Here is a 17,052-nt window from a genome sequence, read left to right on the forward strand (position 1 = left end):
GCAGTTCTCCTTATGATGTGGACACAGTTGGAGTCACTTAATAGCCCCCAACGCGTTTCGAATCCTATAAGATTCTTCCTCAGGGCTGTGTCTCTGTGTAACGGAGTGGAGATATCCGGAGCTCCCCTTTTTTGCTTCTACCATTGCTCCTGCATACAACACTCTTTGGAGGAACATATAAGTGCATATGTACTATGTATCCTTTCTGAACGACTTACGTTTGTTATGAATTATTGGGATTATTCTCTAATGTGAAAGTGATTTTTACTGTTACAAATAAAGTGTATGAATTTTTTAGAACATACTACACTATATTTGTTTTTTTTCTTCTTTCCATCCACTTCTGAGTTGAATACTCATGATACTGTATAAGAAATTACCCATCAATAGGAAGACTCTCCCCGCTTCTCAACATATAGAAACATCATCATTTTCTAAACAAGAATAAAGAAGATCTGTTTATTGAAACAACATTGTGGAATAGAAAAGGACTTATTGACTTCTATCCTATTTTTATTTTTTATTGTGAATTTTTGAGCATCCATAGCACCTGTATAGATTTTGTTATTTTTATTGTCTTTCTAAACAGTAGGGGTACTGTTATATAAAACAGAATAGGCTGCAAGTAGAAAGGGCACCAACACACTTCCGTCTTTTTACTATTTTGAAAAAAAAAATGGTACTACCAATGTTGCAAAACCAAAGTAGTAAAAAAATAAAACCAAAAGTAAACAAACCAATAAAAAAAACATTAGAACATTCTATTATATACCTGGATGGATTCAGTATGATTTACATATGACGCCTGTCATTTAACCCTTGCCGGGATTATACAGTCGGGAAGCTGGCGGTCGGGATTCCGTCCGTCGGCTACCCGACTCTTTCCCCCCTGTATAGGGATATCTTTTAGTGAAAGAAACTTTTGCAAACTGATAGAGTATTTTTTTGTTTTTATTTATAAAAAAAAAAAAAAAATCATGTAGTTAAGTTCATAAATCTGCTGAAATCAGTTTCAATAAAATTTTCGATTTCTGTCTTTTGCAGAGGAAAAAACAAAATCTGAGGGCAAGTAACAAAAATATGGTTGGCATTTGATCCATTAGTCCTTAGAAAGGTATTTTGTGCTCAACACAATAGTCCATTTTTGGCTGATAACCTTTGTCGGTGAATTTTGTCCTGTTGCAGTTCCTCTTCATTAGGGTGCCAGAGCTTCATTAGTATTCGCTCCATGTTCAATGCATATACTGTGTGTGAAGGGATAACTTCTCTGTGAATCTGTAAGACACACTTGAATTTTTAACAAGAGACGCCAATCATGCAAGATCACACTATAAGAAAACTAAAACATATATGGTTCTAAATGGAAACAAACAAAACAAGCAGAATCCAGGATGCTCATTAAAGATGGACCAAACTACTGAATCTCTAAGGCTAGGTGGACATTAAACGATGTATTGGACGATTTTGTCGTTTTGAGGCAAATTGGAATGACACATCGTCCACATAATCGAATATGTACACACAATTGCGCATACACATGCGTAGTTCATTGCATCAGATGAGAAGATATCTAACAATTTTGAGCAAATCGTGCAGTGTGTATGCCCAACCAAAAGACCAAGTAACAGGTCTTTCCGATCTGGCTTCAAAGCCACTCCCATATCCTCCCACAGTTCTCTGCTTCAAAAACAAGTTCTGGCCAGTTACAACAGAAATTTCTGGCTTGGCAGCAGCCCAGAGTTTTTTGGCACCACTGTGGACACAGATATATCTGGTAGGATGCTGCAGTTCATTGCCCCACACCCCATTTTATTGTTTATACTATAGCTCTCTCTGTATCTATCTATCTACATACATACATACATACATACATACACACAAGCACGAGTATATCAGTGATCGCAAATACGCGCTATAGCACGGATTTTATCCAAAAATTAAGACCGGGGACTCACTTTTGCAGAATGGGTGGATCCCGGGGACACGCTACGCTGCAGCCAATCTCCTGGCTCCTGAATAAATTATTGACGTCTCCCTGGCCCGGCCAGGGAGGACTATAAAAAGTGGAGGTGGAGCCAGCACCTGTCCTGGATGCTGCGGCACCCAGCACTACAGGGATAGACTGTCCCTGGCCTGTGGACGCCCCTGGCTGCTCTAGGTATTTCTCTATGTCCTTTACCTTGCGTCTCAGCCTGCATAATGTCTTGTCCTCACAACCTCCCTAAAGTAATAATTCCCCCATTTATATCAATCTTTTGGCCCTGTGGTGTAATCCTTGACTTTGGTAATAATTGTAAATTTATTTTGCCTTAATTCTGCTGAGCATCTTCCAATTTATGTGAATACCCCCATGCCTGACTGGCTGTATCCTATCAGCACTGCTTTCTATTATCTCTAGGTTTTTTTTAGCAGAGTAAAAGTCCTTCTAACACCCTTCTTTCATTCCCTACACTCCCTACCTCTCATACCTGCATGTTATATAATGCCTTTATCAGCTTCTCACATCAATCTAATGTCATTCTTCCTCCGGTTAAAATGTTTATTCTCCAATCTCTGCGTATGGTACAGTATATATTAATGTCCCTATTGTATCATGTGATTTACTTGACCCTCTGCTACAGTATAAATTTACCACTCTTGAATTTTCACCGCTCTCTTAGCTATTCTTGATTCATACATAGGGGTATATTTACTAAAGTGCAGGTGTTTAGAAGAGGAGTTTTTGCACATAGCAACCAATCTGATTGTAGTTCTTAGCTTCTAGAAGGTCCTAGATAAATGAAAGGTATAATCGGATTGGTTGCTATGGGCAAGAACTCCACTTCTAAAAACCTAGAGTCTCACCCATATTTGTGATTTTTCATTCAACATTTTTGTCATTAAAAAAAAGATTTTTCTATCCTTCATTACTATGCTGCTATCAATAAAAACCCACAGTATGTTTTCTGCACCTTCTCCTAGACTATATACCTTTACCCCCAGCACTGCCTGTCCATAACCTCCTCCTTGCCCCCAGTACTGCCCAAGCTGCTATCTACCCTTGCCCCTCCCTACCCTCAGTACTGCCTGCACCTGAACCTCTCCTTGCTCCCAGTACTGTGCCAGCTGCTATCTACACTTACCCGCCCCCCAGCACTTCCTGCCCGTAGTCCCTCCGTGCTCCCCAGCACTGTCGCTTCTGCTCTCTGCACTTAACCCCTTCCTTCCCCCAGCACTGCCTGCCCTTACCCCCCTCTACCCCAACTTCTTCCTGACTTTACCCCCAGCTCTACCCCAACTACTGCCTGCCCTTAACCACTTCTACCCCAACTGCTACCTGCACCCAGCACTGCCTGCTTTTTCTTCCCTGCATCCCAACTGCTGTCTGCCCTCACCCCCATAATATGTGATGGAACCCAGAAATAGTGGAGCATGACCCCAATTTTATAAAATGAAGGGTCCCTGCAATCAGTGTGTATATATATATATATATATATATATATATAATGCTGAAACTCAATGAGCATCAACGTTCGCTGGTTTACGTATACCTTTAAATTTATATACAGATGTGTCCCCATACATCTAGCCTCCTTGTGTGTTAAACAGCCCTTCTAGTCGCATCATGACTCGTGTAGTGCAGAGTGACACACAAGCCACTTATGCTGATCACAATGATATGCAGCATGCATAGATTCTGTGTGTGACTGCGGCTGTATCTGTATGCGGAAAGCTACGATACAGTGTTACAGCCGCTGACACAAACGTAGCATTTCGAATGAAGAAATAACCACAGTTGCAAAAAGAATATAGGCATGCTGCATATAAGAAGCCGACGAATAAGGTAAAAAGTCACGCAAAAAGATGCTCGGCTCTACAGAGTCACATGGCGCTCGCGCGTTATGTGTAGTGCGACTAAGAGCGTACGGAGGATAGCTGTAAGTGGATACATCTGTACGAGAGTATACACACATGCAGATGCACCGATATAGATCTTACAGATAAATCGGCATCGGCTGTGCTGCAGGGCCAACTGGATATGTCTATGAAGGGAGGTATCTGTTGTACACACCCACCGATGCACTTGTGATACTGATGCACTTGGGATTCATCGTTCGTCGAACGAACTATATATCATCAAATGTGTACATAGCATTAGGATGATTGAAAGCTGTGCTACCAGATGGTGAATGTAACATTAATTGAGGTTAACATAGGGAATAATGATTGCCATAATTAAAGAGTCAATCTGTAATTGATCAAAGTTGTAAGAACAGTAGATGGGCCATGAACAGGAAACAATGGTACATACTGCACCCATGCTCTGTCAGCTTTATAATATATGCAGGGACTGTGAAGACACTATACTAAAAGGCAATATAATTTCAATATCATGGCATTACCTTTAAAGCTTCTAAAAGGTCATACATGTTGACTGGAGGCAGGCTAGGAGGTAGGTTATCCCCAGAACAGGCTAATAAGAGGGCAGCTTGCTGCTCTGCATCATCAGGATGTACTTGGGTCCCAGGGTTCTGGTTTCCAGTCGAAGCAGAAATCATAGGTTGGCTGGAAAACAACAAATATTCACAAGAAATGTTGATGCTCTAAGTCAGTGCATGAAGATAGAGAATTACTGAATTGTGTGCCAACTGCAGCATATACCATGTTGCTGTCAGAGATGTCCGTTTTCATTTACTATCTGATCCAATAATCATCTCATCCAAATGATACCACTGGCTCCAGTATGCAGATGAGGGAAGCATCCAATGAAAAGTGTATTATAAGGGGATTCAGTATGATTTACCGCCGGCTGCATGGCTGGCGGTTCTAATCCCGACAGCAGCTGCCTGACAGGGGAGGAAATCCTGATCGTCCTTAGGGTAAATATAACGAACCTAATTCCCCCCCCTAACCCTTACCCTCCTTTAGGGGTGCCTAACCCTAACATCCCCCCCCCCCCAAGTGCCTAACCCCCCTCTAAGTGCCTAAACCTCACCCCCCCCTTCCCCGCAGCCTAACCCTAAGTCTCCCGGGGGGGTGCCTAACCCTAACCCCCCTTCCCCTAGCCTAGCCCTAACCTCCCCTTGGGGTGGCTAATCCCAAGTCCCCCCCGGGAGCCCTTAACCTAACCCTCCCCCCTCCGCGGCCGTCCGCTCCCGGGTTACCATCGATAGGTAAGCCGGGGTGTCGGGCTCACGGCCTATGTCTAATGACAGGCGTCGAGATTTCGACGCCTGTCATTTGTACCTTGCCAGGATTACGCAATCGGGGAGCCGGCGGTCCGCATTGCGACCGCCGGCTTCCCTTACAAAGGTACCTTAGCCTTTTGTGAAGAAAAGAGAAAAGTTTTTTGTTTCAGCGTATAGGCTTCTAGGCGAATCATTGGGTTTTAAAGTACGCTGTATTTATAAAGTGTCAGCATTGTCTGTAGCATTGTGCAATAAATAAAGGTTGTACAGATGTGTCCTCTCCTCATACATCTTTGCTGCAGTCACACCAAACAGCCCCTCTAGGCGTGCCAGGTCTTGTGCGACAGTGCTAGCGCTGGGCGTATTTGTCACATCTTAATGCATCTTAGTCGCAATGTGATGCAACTAGGACGCACCATTATTAATTTGATATGCAACGCTTTTATTTCTGTGTGCGATTGAGTCTAAATCTGTATACAAAATGCTACGGTGCAGCAGCGCAGCTATATTCCACTCCAAGTTCTGTTGTGCTATGTATATACAGACAGATATAAAAGTGTTGCATATCAAATTAATCAGCACAGTCTCCTGGTGCATTTTAGTCACATCACATTGCAACAAAAGCATTTTCTGGTGGGAAAATATACTCCCGGCATTAGCATAGGCGCACAGGACCTGACAGCTCAATTGCGCCAGGCATCTTGCGCCACATGGTGTATTGAGGTTTGATGTAAGAGGACACATCTGTAGTTCCAAAGAATAAAAAAAAAAAAAAAAACGAACGTCTATAACTGGTACACATAAGTATCCAGTTTAATTAAAACTCATCTTTTATTTTGTTAAAATAATTAACAATATGCAACATATTTAAAAATTGTACTAATGTTGTATTCTTATAATTGATGCCAAATATGAGAAATTAGCTACAGTAAATAAAAACAGAAATTATAGATGTGAAAAGGAAAATAAAGAATGTTTTAAAAACGTATTCACTACTGTGTATTTTGTGCATTATCGTTTATATATTTAGTATCATTCACATTTCAATAGAGTAGATGTTCCCTATAGTAATGTCATTATATTATATTAGTTCTGGGACGTAATATGTCTGGCAATCCTTGGTTATACCAGTTTCTTTCCTATAATTTTATGTGAATAACACACATCCTGAGAACACACAATACGGGCTTAAGTATAAATTTGGAATGTATCTTATTTTATTATTTCAAATATCTCCTTTGAATTTACATAAACTGTTTTAGCTATCAATATTTTCAAATTCTATATATATATATATATATATATATATATATATATATATATATATATACACACACACACACACACACACACACACACACACACACACACATACACACACACATATATACATACACACACATTTTCCTTATTATTTATTTTTATTTTCTTTTATTATATTCTGCTGTAGGCTATGGGAGATTTTAGGGAAAGCATAACACAGGGCAGAGGACGAATTTAGACTTGGGGTTTGTTTTGTTAGGTAGCTCTTGTTCTAGTGTAGGTGTTTTTGGGGTTCAGGTAATTGAGGAAGTTGCAGTTTTTAAACTACTTTCTCACAAATGCCCCATTATATACAGTGCATCCAGAAAGTATTCACAACGCTTCACTTTTTCCACATTTTGTTATGTTACAGCCTTATTCCAAAATGGAATAAATTCATTTTTGTCCTCAAAACTCTACACACAACACCCCATAATGATAACGTGTAAGTTTGAGATTTTTGCAAATTTAATAAAAAAAATAAAAAAAAAAAAACAACTAAGAAATCACATGTACATAAGTGTTCACAGCCTTTGCTCAATACTTTGTTGATGCACCTTTGGCAGCAATTACAGCCTCAAGTCTTTTTGAATATGGTGCCACAAGCTTGGCACACCTATCTTTGGGCAGTTTCACCCATTCCTCTTTGCAGCACCTCTCAAGCTCAATCAGGTTGGATGGGAAGCGTTGGTGCACAGCCACTTTCAGATCTCTCCAGAGATGTTCAATCTGATTCTAGTCTGGGCTCTGGCTGGGTCACTCAAGGACATTCACAGATTGTCCTGAAGCCACTCCTTTGATATCTTGGCTGTGTGCTTAGAGTCGTTGTCCTGCTGAAAGATGAACAGTCGCCCCAGTCTGATGTCAAGAGCGCTCTGGAGCAGGTTTTCATCCAGGATGTCTCTGTACATTGCTGCATTCATCTTTCCCTCTATCCTGACTAGCCTCCCAGTTCCTGCCACTGAAAAACATCCCCACAGCAGGATGCTGCCACCACCATGCTTTCCTGTAGGGCTGGTATTGGCCTGGTGATGAGCGGTGCCTGGTTTCCTCCAAACATAACGGCTGGCATTCACGCCAAAGAGTTCAATCTTTGTCTTATCAGACCAGAGAATTTTGTTTCTCATGGTCTGAGTCCTTCAGGTGCATTTTGGCAAACTCCAGTCGGGCTGCCATGTGCTTTTCACCAAGGAGTGGCTTCCATCTGGCCACTCTACCATACAGGCCTGATTGGTGGATTGCTGCAGAGATGGTTGTCCTTCTGGAAGGTTCTCCTCTCTCCACAAAGCAATGCTGTAGCTCTGACAGAGTGACCATCTGGTTCTTAATCACCTCCCTGACTAGGGCCCTTCTCCCCCAATTGCTCAGTTTAGACGGTCGGCCAACTCTAGGAAGAGTCCTGGTGGTTTCTGAACTTATTCCATTTACAGATGATGGAGGCCACTGTGCTCATTGGGACCTTCAAAGCAGCAGATATTTTTCTATACCCTTCCCCAGATTTGTGCCTCGAGACAATCCTGTCTCGGAGGTCTACAGACAATTCCTTGGACTTCATGCTCGGTTTGTGCTCTGACATGCACTGTCAATTGTGGGACCTTATATAGATAGGTGTATGCCTTTCAAAATCATGTCCAATCATCTGAATTTACCACAGGTGGACTCCAATTAAGCTGTAGGAACATCTCAAGAATGATCAGTGGAAACAGGATGCACCTGAGCTCAATTCTGAGCTTCATGGCAAAGGTTGTGAATACTTATGTACATGTGATTTCTTAGTGGGGTTTTTTTTTTTTTTTTATTAAATTTGCAAAAATCTCGAAAAAACCTTATTACACGTTGTCATTATGGGGTATTGTGTGTAGAATTTTAAGGACAAAAATGAATTTATTCCATTGTAGAATAAGGCTGTAACATAAAAAAATGTGGAAAAAGTGAAGCTTTCCGGATGCAACGTAGATAGCGTGTACTGTGGCTTCATTTGGGTGCACAAAGATGACTGTTTTTTGTGGGCGTTAGCAGAGGTGGGACACGGCAGTGCGGTGTTGTGTTGGCGGAAAGCTTGGATCAGAGAGGATCCAGTCCCTGCCAGCCATTCTGCGGAGTTCGGCAATGGTGCCCATTTAAAAAAACGGCGCCTCGGCACGATTTTTCAAATTCGATGATGGCCGCAGCGAGCCAATCACAGCTCACTACGTCATTGTCCCGCCCCCTCGGCTGGCTTATATAAGTGAGAACGAGGCAGCGGCTTGGCAGTCTGACGGCGGGGAGGGAGTGTGTAGAGCTCCCGAAGAAAGAGGACGCCGGAAGCCCTGGGGATGTTGCAGCTGGGCAAAAGTGCCAATTGGCTGCCACCCCCCAGTTGAAGGCACCAGAAGCCCTGGCGGGTTGGCGCCTGCCAGACAAAGATGTCGGAAGCCCTGGTGGGTTGGGGCCTGCCAGATGAAAAAGAATGAAGCCCTGGTGGGTTGGCGCCCGCCAGGCGAAGACGACGGAAGTCCTGGGGCAGCGGCGGCACCTGTATAAGAGCTTAAAGGCTGCTGCGCCCCAGGTGAAGAAGCATTATAATAAACTTTAAAAATATTAAAGTGTATTGTGTTCATTTTAATATTTTCTTTACAGGTGGACTACAAGTTCCAGCGGGCCCGTAATGCCTTGCATGCTGGTACTTGTGGTTCTCCAAGTACCAGCATGCAAGGGTTGGCTTGATGGGACCTGTAGTTCTCCTGCAAAATATATTTTTACTTTTTATTATTTGCACTATACCATGCACAATCAACCCGGCACCCACCAGGGACAGCCCCGGGCAATCAGCCTAGGCCTGGGGTGCCCGGGATCGGGGTGGCCCCTTTATTGTGGGGGTCCCCATCTTCTCAGGGGCTGGTTGTGCTAAATACAGGGGACTCCTATGTCCTTTGTCCCCTGTAGTTTCACAACAAGGACAAGCTGCGAAAAGCCCAGGGCTGGTTGTGCTCTGGGGGGGGAACCTTGCTCCGATGCCCTCCTAGAGGGATGGCACCCAATCAGCAACAGAAGAGGCAGCACTCGGAGACTGTAATCACAGTGAACCACACATGGGAGTATTTATTAGTCAACGTTTCGGGGATTCAGTCCCCTTCCACAGGACAACATCAATAACCTTCAGTGTCATAAAACAACTTATACACAAATTAACACACTTACCCACATCCCCCAATGTGTGACCAGGTCCCAGCGGCTGTCCCGCCCGGACAGCATCCTTCCGGCGGGACAGCGTCCCGTCGGAAGTGACGTCATAAGGAGCAGCCCCGGGACCATGGCACCACAAACAATATAGGCCCGTATTCAATTGTCGGCGAAAAGCCGTTTTCAGCGAGAAAGTTTCGCCGATGACGTCTTTTCGACAGGCGGTAACTTTCCGCCCGATTCAATTGCAAAGACTTTTCGCCGGTGCGAAAAGTTTGCGCCTTGTAACCAGCGGAAAAGTTTTGCCTATGAATACCCGGCGAAAAATAGTGCAGAATTGAGGTTTTGGGGTGCAAAGGTGCGGAAACCACTCTACACCCTTTGGACAATCCCCCAGAGGTAAACCGCCAAAAAACACAAAAAAAAAAAAAAAAAAAAAAAAACACACCCTAAAAAATTACTTTGAAAATGGGGACGAAAAAGTACAAAGTGGGGCTACAAACGCAAAAACTAGCGAAATAGACTTTTGGGGTGTCTGCAAGTATGGGGGACTTTTATTGCAGGAGTTTGTTTAAGGTGCGTTTTTTGCGCATTTTAAAGCTTCACTTAAGTGACTTTAAACCATGCTTGCACTCATTTTCATGTACCCCAAATTTGCTGGGACTACTTATTTTTGCAATAAAAACCCTGCTAAATGCTATTCTTCATCACTTTTACAAAGATGCTAAATGCACCCATTGAGACCATTTAAAGACCCAAAATACCTTCAGCAGAGCTATTCGGGGGTACCCATAGTGAACCCCCATGTCACAGCATGTTTAGGGGGTGTCAGGCTGATTTCCTCAAAAAGGTTGTAATTGCCTGCAAAGGATTTGCAACAAAGTATTAAAAAGTGAAAGTTAGAGTTAGGATTGTTTAGAATTGTCCCATTACTTTTGGCCCCTTAAAAAGTGGGAGGCACATATAGAAACCGTTGTAATTCCTACACCGTTCACCTGATTTGGATGTAATTACCCTCAAATTAAATCTGAAAGTCTGCAGTTAAAGCACATCTTGTTTGTTTCATTTCAAAGCCATTGTGGTGGTGAATAGAGGCCAAAATATGACAATTCTGTCAATGTCCCAATATGTATGCACCTGACTGTATATGCTTAACAGTAAAGCTGTTATCTGTCCACTAGATTGGGGCAGAATACCTATTTCTTTATATAATTTTATGTGTTATCAGTGTCCAGTCAGCGGTCTGTTTAGAATCAGTTGGTTGGATGAGTTTCTCCTTGGGGGTGCTTTAGAGACTATACTGTATGCACAGATTATTTAATGGGATACACTTATTGGGGATTGGGGTATATAGTGATAGTTAACCAGATGCTGTTCACACATGTTGAATATATGCACTTTATTTCTATACAATGATATAGGTTACACGCTGTTCATGTATTTCCTAATTATTTATAGTTCGTTTACTTAACATGTGCACTATTATTGCGCTTGCTTGCGGTCAGACTGATGCTTAATGACACTATGTTATTTATGCTGCAGTGTTGCCATGGTCCCGGGGCTGCTCCGTATGACGTCACTTCCGGTGGGACGGAGGTACCGCTGCTGAAAGATGCCGTTCAGGTGGGACAGCCGGTGGGACCTAGTAGCACATTTGGGGGATGTGGGTAAGTGTGTTAATTTGAGTTAGCGGTTTAGACTTATATGAGCGGAACACTGACCGTATTACACGACAGCTTCTTTGGGATGTGTACAGATATGACAAGGTCAGCTATGCACCGCTATTTACACAAACTAATTAGCAGAAGTTATGCTTATTGTGCCGAGCATTAATCTTCTTACATGGCACATTGTTAAAACACAATACTCTCTATGGGGAAGCAGTCAGGTTACTGGCAGGAGCTATCCCGCCCTCCGATATCCCGACACTGCAAGCCTGACAGGGGACTAAAGATAGGTGTCGAAATCCTGACGCCTATCATCGAACGAAGGAAAGCCGGGTGTCTTCGATTCTAGCCGGGGGGGGGGGGAGGATTAGGTTTAGGGACCCCCCAGGAGAGTTAGGGTAGAGAAAGAGGGGGTTAGGCACCACTAGGGGGGGTTAGGGTTCAGCACCCCCCCGGGAGGGTTAGGTTTAGAGTGCGGGGAGGGGGGGGTTAGGATTGGCACTAATGGAGGGGAGGTTATGGTTAGGCACTAGGGGGACAGGTTAGGGTAGGGAGAGGGTTAGTGTGCTTACCAGTCCCAGTCGGGATTTGGCTCCTTCTGTCAGCCGCCGGCATTACATACAGATTCCCTCTCTATGCACAGCTATTTATATTAACGAATAAGCCAAGTGCTTATTACTGTACAGTATATCACACGGCATACTGAGAATATATCAAGCTCTATATCCATGTGCTCCTGACTACAAGACACCCGCTGAATAAATAGCCATTGTATAGGGGAATGTATTAGGAACACCATCAACTGTGTTCCCATGGAGATATATTTAATAATTATTTTTGACATAACATTCCACTGATCAGTTAGTATTTTGCGAATGTACTTATTATAATATATATGTACGCTTAATAGATCTGTCTTGTTATCTGAAGCTGCTATATATTACTTTATAATAGCCACTCTTTATTAACATCTGGTCAGTGGCATTAGACTGATGTCTACGAACACATACAGTACAGCCAGCTATCTGTATCTTTTCATGGGTTACAGATGTGATAGGATTAAACATACTCTGACTAACGTTTGCTAACATTTCCAATAGAGATAACAGCCTATGGATTATAAATCAACATAGTGGTTTTATTTTCATTGACGTGCTGCCACTATAATATCAGGGGATTTGCAAACATTACAAATGTAAACATCTAATACTCTGCAATCTAATTATAAAGATTGCTCAACATATACACACACATTATATATATAGATTTATGGGGCCAAATGTAATAGGTAGTCTGTTTTAGTAACAGTACAAACTCGCACTTTCTCGCACTTTTAGAAAGTGCGAGTTTGTACTGAAACTCGCAAATTCAATAGCCTGCGAACTTTTCAGCTCGAGGCTACAGCATTTGCGAGTTTAGGACTATGTAAACTGACACCTTTTAATGCGAGTAGCATTAAAAGGTGCGAGTTTTAGAGAAGCCATCACAGATCAGTGAGATCCGTGATGGCTTCTGTGTGTGTAAAAAAAAAGAAAAAATGTGCACCCCCTCCCCAAAAGCATAACCAGCCCCGGGCTTTATAAAGCCTGTTCTGGTTCTAAAAATACAGGGGCCAAAATGCGTAGGGGGCCCCTGTATATTAAGAACCAGCACAGGGCTTTGTCGAGCTGGTCCTGGTTCTGGAAAATCAGGGGACAAAACGAGTAGGGGTCCCCTGAAAATTCCAGAACCAGCACCGAACTCTGTCTAGTGGGGGGATAATGCCACAGCCAGGGAAAACCTTTCAACGGTTTCCCCGGCCAAAGCATTACCCCTGACCGCTAGTCAGTCCAGGCCGGGGATCCCTGGGGAGTTGGGTACCCCCCCAATAAAGGGGTACCCCTCTCCAGGGCACCCCAGGCCTAGACTGATAGCCCGGGGCTATCCCTGGCACCCTAGGGCGGTGGGTGCCGGGTTGATAGTGTAAAGTGTAAAATTAAGTTTTCAATATTGTCTTTATTTGTAGAACCACAAGTACCAGCAAGCTTCCCCTGCATGCTGGTATTTGGAGAATCACAAATACCAGCATGCAGGGCATTACGGGCCCGCTGGCACTTGTAGTTCCACAACTAAAGAAATACGTAAATAAACAAACATACACCGTGAAAGTATAATTTTAATAAAACATACATGCACACTCACTCACCTAGTATCCGAAGTAATCCATAGGGGTGTACCTGAAAAAAAAAAATCCATACTCACCTCTCCTATGTCGCGACATTGTATCAGTGATGTAACCACAAGATTAACCTCAATTAATCTTGCGGCTACGATGTACCAGTTCCCACAATAGACGTCTATGGGGATTTCTCACCATAGACGTCTATGGAACACACAGGCTGGCCGCATTCAGCTAATCAAGGAGCTGCTCCGATGGAGATGCTCCCTGATTGGCTGGCGGCCCCTTCACTGACGGGGCACACGTGTGCCCCGGTCATTTACCCGGAGCAAAGGTATGTGTACACACATACCATTGCTCAGTCCGTATGGTTCGTTTTTTTTTGGTTTTTTTATTTTAACCCCTGGATTGCCTCCTCGGGCAAGTGGACGTGATCTACGCATAGGAGAGGGGAGTATGGATTTTTTTTTTCAGGTACATCCCTATGGATTACTTCGGATACTAGGTGAGTATGTGTGAGTGTGCATGTATGTTTTATTAAAATTATACTTTCACGGTGTATGTTTGTTTATTTACGTATTTCTTTAGTTGTGGAACTACAAGTGCCAGCGGGCCCGTAATGCCCCGCATGCTGGTATTTGTGGTTCTCCAAATACCAGCATGCAGGGGAGGCTTGCTGGTACTTGTGGTTCTACACATAAAGACAATATTGAAAACTTAATTTTACACTATCAACCCGGCACCCACCGCCCTAGGGTGCCGGGGATAGCCCCGGGCTATCAATCTAGGCCTGGGGTGCCCTGGAGAGGGGTACCCCTTTATTGGGGGGGTACCCAACTCCCCAGGGATCCCCGGCCTGGACTGACTAGCGGTCAGGGGTAATGCTTTGGCCGGGGGAAACTGGTGAAAGGTTTTCCCTGGCTGTGGCATTATCCCCCCGCTAGAAAGAGTTCGGTGCTGGTTCTGGAATTTTCAGGGGACCCCTACTCGTTTTGTCCCCTGATTTTCCAGAACCAGCTCAACAAAACCCTGTGCTGGTTCTTAATATACAGGGGCCCCCTACGCATTTTGGCCCCTGTATTTTTAGAACCAGAACAGGCTTTATAAAGCCCGGGGCTGGTTATGCTTTTGGGGAGGGGGTGCACGTTTGTTTTTTTTTTATTTAAAAACATTTAACATAAGTACACACAGAAACATGTACATATCTCATGGATATGTGCATGTTTCTGTGTTAATCTGACCTGCTCAGGATGTACTCGCTAGCCTGAAGCAGGTCTATTATTTGGGGACTTTTGGTAAACTTTTTTTTGCGAGTCTGAAACAGACAGACACTCTATTACATTGGGCGAGTTAATTGTTTTCAATGTGAAAACATCTGGATGCGAGTTTGAGAATGGAGAGTTTTAGTAACTCTGAAAAATGCGAGTTTTAGTGAACAGACACCCTATTACATTGGAAAGTTGTGAAAAATTGCGAGTTTAGCACCAAACTCGCAATTTACCAAAACAGACTACCTATTACATTTGGCCCATAATGTGTGTGTATATGGTTGAGCAATCTTTATAATTAAATTGCAGAGTATTAGATGTTTACAGGGTTAATCAGCAAGCTGTGTGGATCTGTAATGTTTGCAAATCCCCTGCTACTATAGTGGCTGCACTTCAATGAAAATAAACCACTATGTTCATTTATAATCCATGGGCTGTTATCTCTATTTGACATGTTAACAAATGTTAGAGAATGTTGCAAATCGCATCACATCTGTAACCCATGAAAAGATACAGATAGCTTGCTGTACTGTATGTGTTCGTAGACATTAGTCTAATGCCACTGACCAGATCTTAATAAAGAGTGGCTATTATAAAGGAATATATAGCAGCTTCAGATAACAAGTCATTTTATTTATATATATATATAGTAAATCCAGAAAATAAAACCGACACTCGGAGTCCAACGCTGAAATGTAATATGCCTGGGTGCCCTCCCAATGGATCACAGCCAGGGCCGGATTAAGGTCTGTGGGGGCCCCTGGACAACAAACATGTGGAGGCCCATATCGATACCATATGAATATATTCTATATATGTCCACCACAGTCACGTCGTTCATTCAGATATTGATGGAACCTTTGTGGTGCCATATAAATGAAGGCTGTTATGAGGAGAAGCAGAGGGGTGGAGCCAAATTCCAATCTGTGTGTTACCAGGCAGTAGCTCAGCCAATCATAACACGTGGTCAGATGTAAACAGGAATGTCTACTGTCAATATAAGCCCAATATTAGTCCTAGTGTCTACAGTGGCAGCCCACCCTCCAACCGGGAGGTAACAGAGGGGATTTCTTAGACTGTACAGTGCACTCTGTCAGCGCTGTTGCAGCTGCACTAGTTGTGCCAAATGTGAAGGAGCCGAAAGAGGCAGAACCAGCCAAGGGACACTTCAGCAACAGCTAAGAGACAGAGCCGCGGGGCTGCACGCTGTGTTTTTGAGTCATACCTGGCAGTTAACACAGCCGCAGCTCCAATCAGCAATTCTGCTGTCTCAAACTGAAGATCATAGGCAGGCAGGCTTAGTAGCCTGTCTCCGGTCTGGAATCTGCTTGTTCCTCCCGCTATCATCAACCCGTGGATCGGGAGTCAGGACAGAGTGAAGCCAAGGGGCACTTACACCCTGCACCCCTGGCCCAGCCCACCCATTGTCATTAGGGTGGCCTCAGCCTGGTCAGGGTACTTCTGAGCCAGCCCACCGTCCTGTCTTCCTGGTGGGGCAATCCATTCCTTGAAACATCTCCCCACTTGCTGACAAGTGGCAGGGGGTGCCGGGCCCCCCTATGACCACCGGGCTCTGACAGGCACACACTAACAGGCAGGCGGCGGAATACTGCAGGGCTCCGCAGTGTTAAGGCAGGCTGTCAGCAGGAGTCCAGAACGTGGCGCTGAGTGAGACTGTGATTGTCACTAAGCAAGTAGCTTCCAGGCTCTGCAATGAAGCCATGCCTCCACCAACAGCAGCACTGCTCTAATTGAAACTTGCAAATAAAATAAAAATGTTTAGTGCACAGTGTGTGGGGGCCCCGGGACGACCACCCCTGTCGCCCTGCCTATAATCCGGCCCTGATCACAGCATATAATGTAGCAACCCGATAAGAATGAGAATGACGGAGGCGGCACTCCGGGACTTGCAGAAGTAAATTCACTTAGAAATCACCAATGTGATAGATATCTATTTATATATATATTGATATATATATATATATATATAATTTTTTTTTTCTTTTTACAATACTGGCAGCTGAAACAATTTATGTACATTTAACTGAGAAATTTACGGATCATACAATAAACTACATTAATGTACTACATCCCAGAACAGATAATATATTTACATTATTATATGGGAACATCCACTATACTGAAATGCAATTGTTACTAAATAAACAAACATTAAAGCACAAATAACACACTAGTACAGTGGTTCCCAAACTTTTTTTAATCACGGCGCCCTAGAGTACCAGAATTGTTTTCATGGCACTCCTAAGCCAAAAGTTTGTTACTGAGAAATTGTGAATAAAAAATGATAAAGTAAATTGTGCGTACCT

At 43.4% G+C, this 17,052-nt stretch overlaps 1 protein-coding gene across 1 annotated transcript in view; it reads right to left on the reverse strand.

Moving 5' to 3' along the window:
- Window positions 1-982: 982 nt before the first annotated feature.
- TADA1 (transcriptional adaptor 1) overlaps window positions 983-17,052 on the reverse strand; it is a 75,588-nt gene continuing 59,518 nt past the window's right edge. The window contains exons 7-8 of the mRNA XM_088481903.1: window positions 4,383-4,545; window positions 983-1,275 (exon numbers count right to left, since the gene is read on the reverse strand). Coding sequence (XP_088338029.1) covers window positions 1,126-1,275; window positions 4,383-4,545 — 313 coding nt within the window. The 3' untranslated portion in view covers window positions 983-1,125. The remainder of the gene's footprint in view (window positions 1,276-4,382; window positions 4,546-17,052) is intronic.

Source organism: Taudactylus pleione, unplaced genomic scaffold (assembly GCF_031769625.1).
Source record: "Taudactylus pleione unplaced genomic scaffold, aTauple2 ptg000017l, whole genome shotgun sequence".
In the NCBI taxonomy this organism is placed as follows: Eukaryota; Metazoa; Chordata; class Amphibia; order Anura; family Myobatrachidae; genus Taudactylus; species Taudactylus pleione.